The sequence below is a fragment of the Salmo salar genome, chromosome 07 (genome assembly GCF_965601325.2).
Source record: "Salmo salar chromosome 07, fSalSal1, whole genome shotgun sequence".
NCBI classification, from domain to species: Eukaryota; Metazoa; Chordata; class Actinopteri; order Salmoniformes; family Salmonidae; genus Salmo; species Salmo salar.
The window spans coordinates 52,421,038-52,433,514 of record NC_138297.1 but is presented as its reverse complement, the minus strand read 5'-3'; the positions used below and the strand labels follow the sequence as shown (position 1 = coordinate 52,433,514).

At 47.6% G+C, this 12,477-nt stretch overlaps 1 protein-coding gene across 1 annotated transcript in view; it reads left to right on the top strand.

Annotated features, from left to right (window-relative positions):
• The window catches only part of LOC106609395 (membrane-associated guanylate kinase, WW and PDZ domain-containing protein 2), a 75,585-nt gene that overhangs the window by 57,515 nt on the left and 5,593 nt on the right, over window positions 1–12,477 (top strand). The window contains exons 14-17 of the mRNA XM_045722165.2: window positions 427–661; window positions 3,238–3,493; window positions 4,734–4,877; window positions 10,379–10,517. Of these exons, the coding sequence (XP_045578121.2) occupies window positions 427–661; window positions 3,238–3,493; window positions 4,734–4,877; window positions 10,379–10,517 (774 nt within the window). The remainder of the gene's footprint in view (window positions 1–426; window positions 662–3,237; window positions 3,494–4,733; window positions 4,878–10,378; window positions 10,518–12,477) is intronic.

Here is a 12,477-nt window from a genome sequence, read left to right as displayed (position 1 = left end):
AACGGTCAGTAGACTGGAGATAATGTGGGGACCAAGGGGTCAGCAGAGAAATCTATACTGTAGATGTGGGGGGACTTTCAGGGACTGTTGTTAAAACTGATTGTCGTCTTAAATGCAGCACGTTGTCTTACTGTACGGACCGTTTTACATCCTTTTTTAAAGGTGGTTGTTCTCTCTCTGGCTAAGGCACTATTTGCGTGGATCAGCGAGTGATATGTCTGTTTCTGTCACCATCTTCTAATACTTCATGGGTGTTTCTGGTATGACGAGCATCTACTGTAGATTACACACAGAGCATTGTGCTGACAGTTCTTTGAAGCAGATGGACCGTGTATTATTGTAATGTGGCTCTGTCTAGCATAGTCTATGCTGTGGTGTGTATCTATCTGTCACTGTGTCTGACACTTCTGTCTGTCTGTGTTTCAGAGCTGAGCCCGTCAGCCCCTAGCTCAGAGAAGCAGAGCCCAGCAGTGACCCAGCAGCACAGTCCTCAGGCCCAGCCCAGTCCCGCCGTGGGCCAGCCCAGCCCTGCTGTCACCCAGCCCAGCCCTGCAGTCACCCAGCCCAGCCCTGCAGTCACCCAGCCCAGCTCCCTGACCCACCAGAGCCCCATCACACAGACCCCAGCCCCCCCACCCCAGATCTACACCCACGACAGCAGGTACGGCAACCGGATGGTCACACACACACACACAGACGCACACTGCTTAAAAACACACACACCAATTCATAGCACCCAGCCCAGTTCTAAATATTGGTCCGTCAGGATAGGGCCATAATTTACACAAGCATTTTGCTAAACTCACAATAACGTCTGCTAAATATGTGTGTGACCAATAACATTTGATTTAAGACGTGCAGCATTTGAGTGCTCTATCATTTCCTATGTATTTAAATCGTTTAAGATGGTTGATCATCTACGTGTATGGGTTAATGTAATCTTTAGGGCTTCCTCAGTATTGCACTGTCTTCTAGTCCCAATGCTGTGGAAGTCCCCGATGTCTTATACAGCACAGTAGTATCTCTTTTTTGAATCTCTGGGGTAAAAGCACTGTTCCTAAGGGAATTACAGGTGAGAGCGAGGTATTCTCTCCCTGTCTCCAGTTTGTTGTATAACATCACTTAACTCTTATGGACTCCTGAATTATTAACCTAAATAGCTTCTTTATAGACCTACGCTGAATATTTCATCAAGCTCTTACAGGGGGCCCAAAATGTACCCTGTCATTGTCCTTTCTCTCCTGCTCTGGAGAATTTCCCTAAATCTCTGAGTACTCTGATTTATTGCCAACTCTGTAAAAGACTGGAGTGCCTTTTTATGTGGTTCAAAAAATATATTTCACTTACCACCACTAGAGTCTTGCCTCAAAGGTAGTTTGATTGAAACAAACAAGGTATTTGGTAAATAAGTTAAGACTTTGACATGAATTGATTCAGAGAGCATTACCTTCACCACCGAATGAAGTTGGAGCGTTCATATGAAATGCTTCTAGTGATAACCCACTGGGCAAATCATCATTTCAACATTGGTAATTGGGTAATATTTAGTTGAGAACTTGATCAATGAAACTACAACATACTGTATATTAACCCACTCAAAAAGACCACTCAAAACTTAGTTCAATGTCCAATGTGTCACCATGCATTCAACCATCGAAAAAAGCACAACCAAATTCCAATGGAAAAACAATGTCAGATTTTTGCCTTAGTTTTCACTGAAATGTCTCACTGCGCTTTCAACCATTTAAAAGCACAGCAAAGTTGAAATGGGAATAAAATACCAGATATTTAGTTTAGTTATACAACAGATGAATGTGTTATCACTGTGTTTCATCTAATAGCACAACCACATGACCTGGATTGCAGTTGAGATTACATTAAAAGTGCATGGTGCAGAGATCAATGCTGTTCAAGATTCGGCACAGATTATTACAGCAATAGTGAAGATCTCCAGAGACCTGCATGCTTTACAATAAGGATTTTATAATTACTCAACCTCAAGGTGGCCATGGATGTGTTACTCATTTTAAAGTTGAATGTTATATTTGTTTGTACGATAGCCTTAATTTAGGCTATATTAAATTGTGTTTGGTTGACAAAGCAACCAAATATCAACATTTAAATGAGATGTATCTACTGATTGCATAGTTCCATCTGAGCCACTGGCTTAATCCCATTCTTTAACTTAGATTTTTGGTTGAGTTAGAGACATGAATCCAACATATCATTGGTTAAACTTGTCAACAAGTTAATATGCTATTCATTGTTTATTGTATTTCAAACATTGAATTGTGTTTGATTTTCAACATAACAATCAAAGTTAAAGAATAGGACTAAATCAACTCAAACTTTAAATGCACTTTAAATAAAGTTGGATTTGATTTAGTCCTATTCTTTAACTTTGTTGTGTTAACTTACAGATTTTGTTGCAATGGAGACGTGAATCCAACATATGAATTATTAATTTGGAGACAAACTGTAATTAAAGCCAGAGTAAGTCAGTGTTACAGGTGGAAGTAGTAGTTTCCTTCAAATGTTGTTATTTGGTGGGTTGACAACTAAACACAATTCAATATAACTAAATATCATTACATTTGAAATCAATCAAAGCTTGAAACCCTAGGCCTATTGTATTGTCTATTTTTAGTTGAATTGAAACAATAGCTGTTGATGACTTTGCAAATGCTATATAGGCCGAAATAGTCTCATTGACGTCATATGAGTGATAAAGTATGGTCACATTTAATTTGCTCTGTGAAACCTTCCCTTTGGAATGACTTTGATAGCAACAGCGAATCTATTTAGTTTTTAAGTGAGCTCTCAAAAAAATCATTCTCAAGATAGCATCATGATAATAGTCACTGACAAATATCATATCTAAGCAGGGTGGGGCTTGGTTAAAACCCTGGATGGGAGACCAACTGGTAGCTGTAGATATACCAATTCTCCAGTAGGAGGTGCTGCCAAGCCTATTGTTTTGAAGATCTGACGCAGTTTTTAAGGTACAAATTCAACATAGACAAACCTATGTTGAAATGTGGTTACCATGACAACATCATCTATGTGGTTGAAATTTCACCCTCAAAACAGCTGTTTACATTGATTACTTTTTTCAAATCCAATGTATTTTCCTTGCAGATTCCTTGTCACAATACATTGGCAAATTACGTTGTAACAACGTTGATTCAACCAGTTTATGCCGTGGGAAATTTTCCTTTAACTTGATTGGTTGGTTAGTTACAGGTCAGAGGTGAAAGCGAGGCAGGACGTGAAACCGGACATCCGACAGCCTCCTTTCACAGACTACAGACAGCCCCCATTGGACTACAGACACCCTCCTGTTGCAGACTACCGCCAGCCACCCACCCTGGACTACAGACACCCTCCTCTGATGGACTACAGACAGCTGTCCACTGACCCCAGGCACTTCCCTATGCCTGTGCCCCACGACTACAGACAGATCCAGCCACAGATCCAGCCACAAATCTACCAGGTTAGATACTTTACTCATCAATACAATATTGACCTGGGATGTCTGAAAACTTACATTGTACTTTTACTTTACATGTTACTTTTATTTCAAGCATGTACAGCTGTCAAAATGGGGCTCCCAGGTGGTGCAGTGGTCTAAGGCACTGCATCTCAGTGCTAGAGGCGTCACATCAGACAACCTGGTTCGAATCCAGACTGTATCACAACCAGCCGTGATTGGGAGTCCCATAAGCCGACGCACAATTGGCCCAGCGTTGTCCGAGTTTGGCCGGTGTAGGCCGTCATTGTACATAAGAATTTGTTCTTAACTGACTTGCCTAGTTAAATAAAGGTTAAAATAAAATAAATACATTCAACTGAAATACATGGGTATTGACAAGCAAGAAACAGTAGTTCAGGTAGAGAGGGTAACGAGGAAGATGTGGTCATTCTAGCCTGGTTAAACCAGACTGAACGATGCACTGAGTTAAACAATGGTGAGCGCAGCATTCAGTCTGGTTTAACCAGGCTATAGTAATACACATGGCCATTAGCTTTTGTGATGGTGACTGATGTTGTCTGTATGTGTCCTGCTCCTTCCCCTCCTCCCTGGTTCTTACTGCCTGTTGTCTGAATGTGTCCTGCTCCTTCCCCTCCTCCCTGGTTCTTACTGCCTGTTGTCTGAATGTGTCCTGCTCCTTTCCCTCCCTGGTTCTTACTGCCTGTTGTCTGAATGTGTCCTGCTCCTTCCCCTCCTCCCTGGTTCTTACTGCCTGTTGTCTGAATGTGTCCTGCTCCTTCCCCTCCTCCCTGGTTCTTACTGCCTGTTGTCTGAATGTGTCCTGCTCCTTCCCCTCCTCCCTGGTTCTTACTGCCTGTTGTCTGAATGTGTCCTGCTCCTTCCCCTCCTCCCTGGTTCTTACTGCCTGTTGTCTGAATGTGTCCTGCTCCTTCCCCTCCTCCCTGGTTCTTACTGCCTGTTGTCTGAATGTGTCCTGCTCCTTCCCCTCCTCCCTGGTTCTTACTGCCTGTTGTCTGAATGTGTCCTGCTCCTTCCCCTCCTCCCTGGTTCTTACTGCCTGTTGTCTGAATGTGTCCTGTTCCTTCCCCTCCTCCCTGGTTCTTACTGCCTGTTGTCTGAATGTGTCCTGCTCCTTCCCCTCCTCCCTGGTTCTTACTGCCTGTTGTCTGAATGTGTCCTGCTCCTTTCCCTCCCTGGTTCTTACTGCCTGTTGTCTGAATGTGTCCTGCTCCTTCTTCAGGACTTTGACTTCTTCACCGTGGAGCTGGAGAAGAGTGTGAAGGGGTTTGGCTTCAGTATCCGTGGAGGGAGAGAGTACAAGATGGACCTGTTTGTCCTGCGACTGGCCGAGGACGGACCCGCCATCCGCAACGGGAGGATGAGGGTAGGCTGATGACGATGTCACATCCTGCGCTGAACTAACACTCCCCCTCAACATACCTACAGTAGCTTCTCTCCCAACGCTGGTTTAGTGGGATATTAATAATAATTGTTTGCTGGTTTTAATTGTCTGATGATTATCTTGGCAGCAAATTTCCATTTTAAGCCCCGTAAGAAAATAGTCTGCTAAAGCAGTGTGGCTGAGTGTGTGAAGGATTTGGGATGTTTTGACACCTGCTGGGTTAGTGGGTTTACTGGCAGCAGAAACGTTTCTCTAGTCTAGTCAATAATTCATTAGGTACTATGAACATTCAGATGAATAATTAAAGGGTGGCTGCTTTTACTATTAATAGTTTTCACGTTTGTCCGTTTCGTAATGATCTCTCCAGGGATAGAGGGTACTATCTGCCGGTCACCATCTGTTTAACAAAAAAAAAGAAGACAATTATTTTCTAAATTGAAGTTCAAATGTAACGTTAGTACTCTTTGTAAGAAGATGCAGAGCGTGCCAAGCTTTTCGTTTTCCCCAAGTTCACGCCTTCCTCCCATCACCTCTGTCAAAGTATGAGTCACTCTCTGTCACGTCCTGACCAGCAGAGGGAGGTAGTGTATCAGTTGTGGTCAGGATGTGGCAGGTGGTTTGTGTTTGTTAAATGTTGAGTGGGTGATTGGACTCCCAATTGAAGGCAGGTGTATTGAGTTGCCTTTGATTGGGAGTCCTATATAGGAGTGTGTGTTTTTCTTTGGGGTTGTGGGTAGTTGTTTGTGATCACTGCTTGTTTAGCCTGTCACACTGTTGCCGTCGTGAGTATTGTTTTTGTTGGTTTTCATGTGGATGCTTTACTTGTTTCTCATCAATAAATATGAGTATCCACATTCCCGCTGCGCCTTGGTCCATTCCTAACGACGGTTGTTACAGAACTACCAACCACCAAAGGACCAAGCAGCGGAAGAGGAGGAAGCCACAGGAGAACAGGGTGGATGAATGGACATGGGAGGACGTCCTGGACGGCAAGGGATGCTACACCTGGGAGGAAATCCTGGCCGGAAGGGATCGCCTCCCCTGGGAACAGGTGGAGGCACTCAGGAGAGTGGAGGCAGCTGGACAGAGGAACCAACGGGAACGTTATGCTGGAACACGGTTGGGTAGGAAACCCGAGAGGCACCCCTAAGAATTTTTTTGGGGGGGGCACACGGGTAGCTTGGCCAGGCCAAGGAAAAGCCGTAAGCCAGCTACCCGTGATTACAGGGAGGTGCGTATGAGGTGGAGGGCGCCATGTTACGCTGAGGTACGCACCATCTCGCCTATACGGACGCACAGGCCAGTCCGCCCTGTACCAGGGTGAGGTGAGCATCGAGCCGGAGGGGTGATGCCAACCCTGTGCTCAAGACCGCCAGTGCGCCTCGAAGGTCCGGTGTTTCCCGCTATACGCACTAGCATGGAGGTGCGTGTCTCCAGGCTGGCACGTCCAGTACCAGCCCCATGCATCAGGCGTCTAGTGTGTCAGCCCAGCCTCGCCAGTCAGGAGTCGCCAGAGCTGCCTGCCAGTCAGGAGTCGCCAGAGCTGCCTGCCAGTCAGGAGTCGCCAGAGCTGCCTGCCAGTCAGGAGTCGCCAGAGCTGCCTGCCAGTCAGGAGTCGCCAGAGCTGCCTGCCAGTCAGGAGTCGCCAGAGCTGCCCGACTGCCCGGGTCTGCCAGAGCTGCCCGACTGCCCGGGTCTGCCAGAGCTGCCCGACTGCCCGGGTCTGCCAGAGCGGCCCGACTGCCAGGGTCTGCCAGAGAGGCCCGACTGCCCGTCCTCCGGCCCTGACCGAGTGGCCCGCCTGTCCTCCGGCCCAGCCCGAGGGGCCCGCCTGTCCTCCGGCCCAGCCCGAGGGGCCCGCCTGTCCTCCGGCCCAGCCCGAGGGGCCCGCCTGTCCTCCGGCCCAGCCCGAGGGGCCCGCCTGTCCTCCGGCCCAGCCCGAGTGGTCCGTCTGCCAGGGTCAGCCCGAGTGGTCCGTCTGCCAGGGTCAGCCCGAGTGGTCCGTCTGCCAGGGTCAGCCCGAGTGGCCCGTCTGCCCGGGTCTGCCAGAGCGGCCCGACTGCCCGTCCTCCGGCCCTGCCCGAGTGGCCCGCCTGTCCTCCGGCCCAGCCCGAGGGGCCCGCCTGTCCTCCGGCCCAGCCCGAGGGGCCCGCCTGTCCTCCGGCCCAGCCCGAGGGGCCCGCCTGTCCTCCGGCCCAGCCCGAGGGGCCCGCCTGTCCTCCGGCCCAGCCCGAGGGGCCCGCCTGTCCTCCGGCCCAGCCCGAGGGGCCCGCCTGTCCTCCGGCCCAGCCCGAGTGGCCCGCATGTCTTCCGGTCCAGCCAGAGTGGTCCGTCTGCCAGGGTCAGCCCGAGTGGCCCGTCTGCCCGGCGCAGCTATCGGCGCCACCAAAGTGGGCGACGCCGAAGTTGGAGCGAGGTCCACGTCCTGCACCTGAGCCACCTCCAAGATAGGTGGGTTGGGGAGGGAGGGTGTAGCACAGTGCCGTCGGTGACGGCAGCCACCCTCCCTTCCCTCCCTTATTGTTTAGGGGTTATTGTTTATTGGTTTTGTTGGGGATAGTTTTTTTTGTGTGTTCTTTTTTTTAGGTGCATTCCGGGGTCTGCACCTTGAGGGGGGGGGTACTGTCACGTCCTGACCAGTAGAGGGAGGTAGTGTATCAGTTGTGGTCAGGATGTGGCAGGTGGTTTGTGTTTGTTAAATGTTGAGTGGGTGATTGGACTCCCAATTGAAGGCAGGTGTGTTGAGTTGCCTTTGATTGGGAGTCCTATATAGGAGTGTGTGTTTTTCTTTGGGGTTGTGGGTAGTTGTTTGTGATCACTGCTTGTTTAGCCTGTCACACTGTTGCCGTCGTGAGTATTGTTTTTGTTGGTTTTCATGTGGATGCTTTACTTGTTTCTCATCAATAAATATGAGTATCCACATTCCCGCTGCGCCTTGGTCCATTCCTAACGACGGTTGTTACACTCTCTCTCAACAGCTGTATATGTTCTTGTAGCCTGCTATGTTCATCCAGAGTGAATCTGACCACTTTAGGGCGTAAAAAATACAGAAATCTCACTTTACTTTTCCGATATCAAAGAGTATATTACAAGTCTGCCATCGCAGTTTTTCCTAAATCTCCTAAAGTATCTTGATCGTCTCCTACCCGTCACACTTTTCTCTCTGCCCAATCTCCCTAGTGTGGGCCAATAGCGTCATCGCTGTGCATTCCTTATCTGTAATGAACCTGTCAGAGATAATGTGTGTAAAACGCCCCGTAGGGATATAACTCTCACTCCGTCACGGCGAGGTAAATGCAGCTCGGCGGGCCCAGGCCCAAACCCATCGACTGGGGATGAGGGATAGCTAGCGGTCCTTGTCTCTCTCTTCAACGCCCGGGTCGGTATCGTGATTTATCCTTCAGTAATCACAGCTTTAAAGGCCCACTCAAATTCTGCAGTCTGCCACACACAGGCCCAGTTTGAACTCTGATCATGGGGGAGATGAATGGTCGAGGGGGAAAGGTAGGATCATCTAACACCGCTGTTGAAATGAACTGGGATTTGCCGGCTGGCTATATAGTATACTACTTTTTACACGACCAAGGCTCAGGCTCTGGTCAAAAGTGCACCATATAGGCAATAGGGTGCTGTTTCAGACACAGCCTTAGAAAGCTTGGCTGGACTCAAGATAGCATCTAGAGGAAAGACAATCCAAGGATAACCATGCTTCATCTGGAGCCTGGAGGTCATACTACTGCTGTCGGCTTGGTGTTCAATTCTCCCATCCCACCCAGTCACTTCCCATCCATTTAAAGGGGAATGACTCAGGCCGGCTTCAGCCATTCACCAACTGTCAGAAAGTGTTTTAACGATCGTCGTAAGGAGGAGACCAAGGTGCAGCATGGTATCATTGTGTTTACTTGATAGCTACCTACACAAATAGCTAGCTAGTACAAAGTGTTAATAAGATTAAAATTCATTAAAAAGATTTAAGAGCAATACAAATAAGTTGTCATGTTTACTTTTATTTAATTCAGAACACTAAACAAAATAACAAAAAGGAAAACGAATGTTACGTTCTGCAGGCTTACACAGAGCTGTACAAAAACAAGATCCCACAACTGAAGGTGGGAAAAAGGCTGCCTAAGTATGATTCCCAATCAGAGACAACGATAGACAGCTGCCTCTGATTAGGAACCATACTCGGCCAAACACAAAGAAATATATGACATAGAATGCCCACCCCATATCACACCCTGACCTAACCAAACAGAGAAAAACGGCTCTCTCAGGTCAGGGCGTGACAGGTGTAGATGGACGGGCTGTCCAGCTCCGCTCAGATCAGCCTAATAACATTTAATGACTCCCCTTCTCTCTCTCTGTTGCCGGGTGGATTCTCTCTCCTCTCGCTTTCAAATTACTTTCACTATTAGCCGAGGACTTTTCCATTTGTTACAGTAATTGGTTTATACATTTGGTCCCGCAGCACGTGGTCTCCTACACTATCAGTCAAGAGGGCACTGGTCCCATTCCCAAGTGAAGGAAGTGTGTTAGTGAGATCCTTCAGGGGATATGCCTATACAATTGGCTTCTGACCTTGATTTTGTAGTCATAGAGCGGTCACAACCTTTTCACTGTAGTGCTGGAAGGGAGATGTAGTCTACTTAGTGAAATGAATAGGTTACTACCAGGTCTTCAGCTGCTAATGTCCTGGGTCATATTCATTAGGAATATGTTTTGCAACGGAAAGCTAAAACAACTGTTTCTTATTGGACGGATGCAGGTACTCCCTCCCTGTTTCAGTCTAGTTTCTTCCGTTTGGTACGTAATGAACAACGCCCAGGACATTGGTATTCAGGAGGGTAACCTCTTTAGATTCAGCCCCCCTGCAGGGAAGAGTCCATAATTCAATCTAAATGACATTATAAAAACGGGCTGCAGGAATTAATGGCAACTGACACCACATTCATGAGTGCTAATTCTGATTAGCGCTTTACACTGGGCGTTCTGATCCCTCTGCACCACTATGATTTATAGATCCACATTGATCCTAATAAATTGTGATCCACAATAAATTTGCCTTATTAATTTTGTGCTTTAATATGTTGTGTGTGTGCTTATCTCAGAGGCCTGCCAAGAAATAATTGCGTTGGTGGTTGCGGCAGTGTGTGCCAGCTTTCTTCCACAATTTGTTCATCTAATCAGGGAATTGGTGTGAACTTGTCACGCAATGTAACGCATGTTTATATAACACAGGGTGCTCAGTGGGTTGGTGATTTAGAGGTTACTGTCACAGTGGTCTATTTATTGTCTGTACAGTATCTGCATGGCAACAGGATTTCATGCACATACACATACACAGCGGGGGACAAACACACACATACACACACACTATCTATCTACAGTATTGCTCTCTCTCTCTCTCTCTCTCTCTCTCACTCACTCACTCACTCACACTCACTCACTCACTCACTCACTGTGTTGTCTCTCCTCCTCTACAGGTAGGGGACCAGATCATTGAGATCAATGGGGACACCACCAGGGACATGACCCACGCCCGGGCCATCGAGCTCATCAAGTCAGGGGGCCGGCGGGTGCGTCTGCTCCTGAAGAGAGGCACAGGGCAGGTCCCAGAGTATGGTGGGTTTCCCTTCTGTCCCTCTAACCCTGTGTTTACCCCTCCCCAGGCCAAGGCTAATCCAGCTGTAACGCACTCAAATCCACCTGCTTACCTTCTAATCTCATATGATTCCAGTAACACTATAATCACATTTTAAAAGTCACACACATTTCTAAAATTATTACGTCTATAGATTATTCTTTACTCGGGCCTCCCGAGTGGCGCAGCAGTCTAAAGCACTGCATTGCTGTGTTGCGGCGTCACTACAGCCTGGGATCAATCAGGCTGTGTCATTACGAGCTGTGACTGGGAGTCCCATAGGGTTGCGCACAATTGGCCCAGCGTCGTCCGGGTTTGGGGAGGGTTTGGCCGGGGGGGGGGCTTTACTTGGCTTTCATGCTCTAGCGACTCCTTGTGGCGGACCGGGCGCCTGCGGGTGAACGGTGTTTCCTCCAACACATTGACGAGGCTGACTTCCGGGTTAAGCGAGCGGGTGTTAAGAAGCACGGTTTGGCGGGTCATGTTTCGGAGGACGCATGACTCGACCTTCGCCTCTCCCGAGGCCGTTGGGGAGTTGCAGCGATGAGACAATTTCGTGATCACGAAATTAGGTAGAAAAAAGTGGTAAAAATGACAAAAAACATCAACTATATAACTATAACTCTGCTTATGTCTGGCATGCCTATCTTCTAATCTAGTTATATTTTCTATATCCATAGCAATGTCTTTCTCTCTACTTAATACTTTAACACTGATAAACTTGTCTTTCTCTTGACTAACAATAGTGTAACTCTTCCTTTCAAGGCGTCTGGTTTAACCCTAATGACTGGTATAGGTTGTTACTCCCCTTTCCTTAGGAATGGTACCTTCCAGTCTCTCCATGTGCATGAAAAGTGACAAGCATGGCTCCCCCTATTTCTTCCTAATGGGCCACTCTAAAGACACGGTTTGTGACGATCTGCATGTTCCAGTCTAATTCTACTTGGTGTCGTGGTTTGTGGTGTGGTTTTGTGTGCCCATGCTGTGTGTTGCAGCTGTGACTTCCTGGTCAGAACACACTGGCTCCTCCTCTCCACTTCAATCACAGTGATATCAACCTACAGTAGTTCCCCAGCTATTGGGGCTTTCAAGACAACTTGGGGGGGGGGGGGGGACGAGGTCAAATCATGATGTCACTGATCTTCAGGTCGGAAAATCGGAGCTTTATAAAGATGTCAGAGTTTGACCGTTCAAAACTATTTTCCCAGTCGGAGTTAGTTTTTTTCCTGAGTTCCCAGTTGTCTTGAACACACTTAAGTCTGAGATTTCCAAGTTCCCAGGTGTTTTGAACGCGGCATATGTCCACATGGTCATCAGGCCAGCCCAATGGAATTATTATACTGTATGTACACACAATAAATACATATTACACATTTAGAAAGATCCATGAACCAACTTTTACAAAATAGCGATTCAAACTGACAGCCACTATCGTCTAGATAGATTAGTCAGAAATATATAGGCAGACTATTTCCTGTGATGATAAAATCCCACCGTGGTGAACGCTGAGGCTCCTAACAGACATTTATGCCTCCAGCACCTCAGGGAATGACAGCACCTAGCGGCCCACTTGGTAATAAATCCTGATGTGTCAGACTCTCCCATGGCCTCTGTAACAGAGAGCCACACTCCCGGCCTGTGGGTAGTGAGTTAGCGCTGAGGCTAGCACTGCACATGACTCTTCCGCAGCCAGCCAAGGCCTCCACTGTGAAATACAGTCATCAGCACTTAGCTTTGGCAGGTGACCAGGGTCTTTAAACACAGGAAATAGTATTGTCTGTCTCCATCTTCGTTGCTAGGCGACTTCTGACTTCCACTCCCAGTCAGGTCTCTCCGGCCATTTATGACTGAGATTTTTTTGTTATCTATTTCTGTCTCTCTCTTATTCTCTCGCTCTCTCCCTCCCTCTCTCTCTCTCCCTCCCCCTCTCTCCCCCCCTTC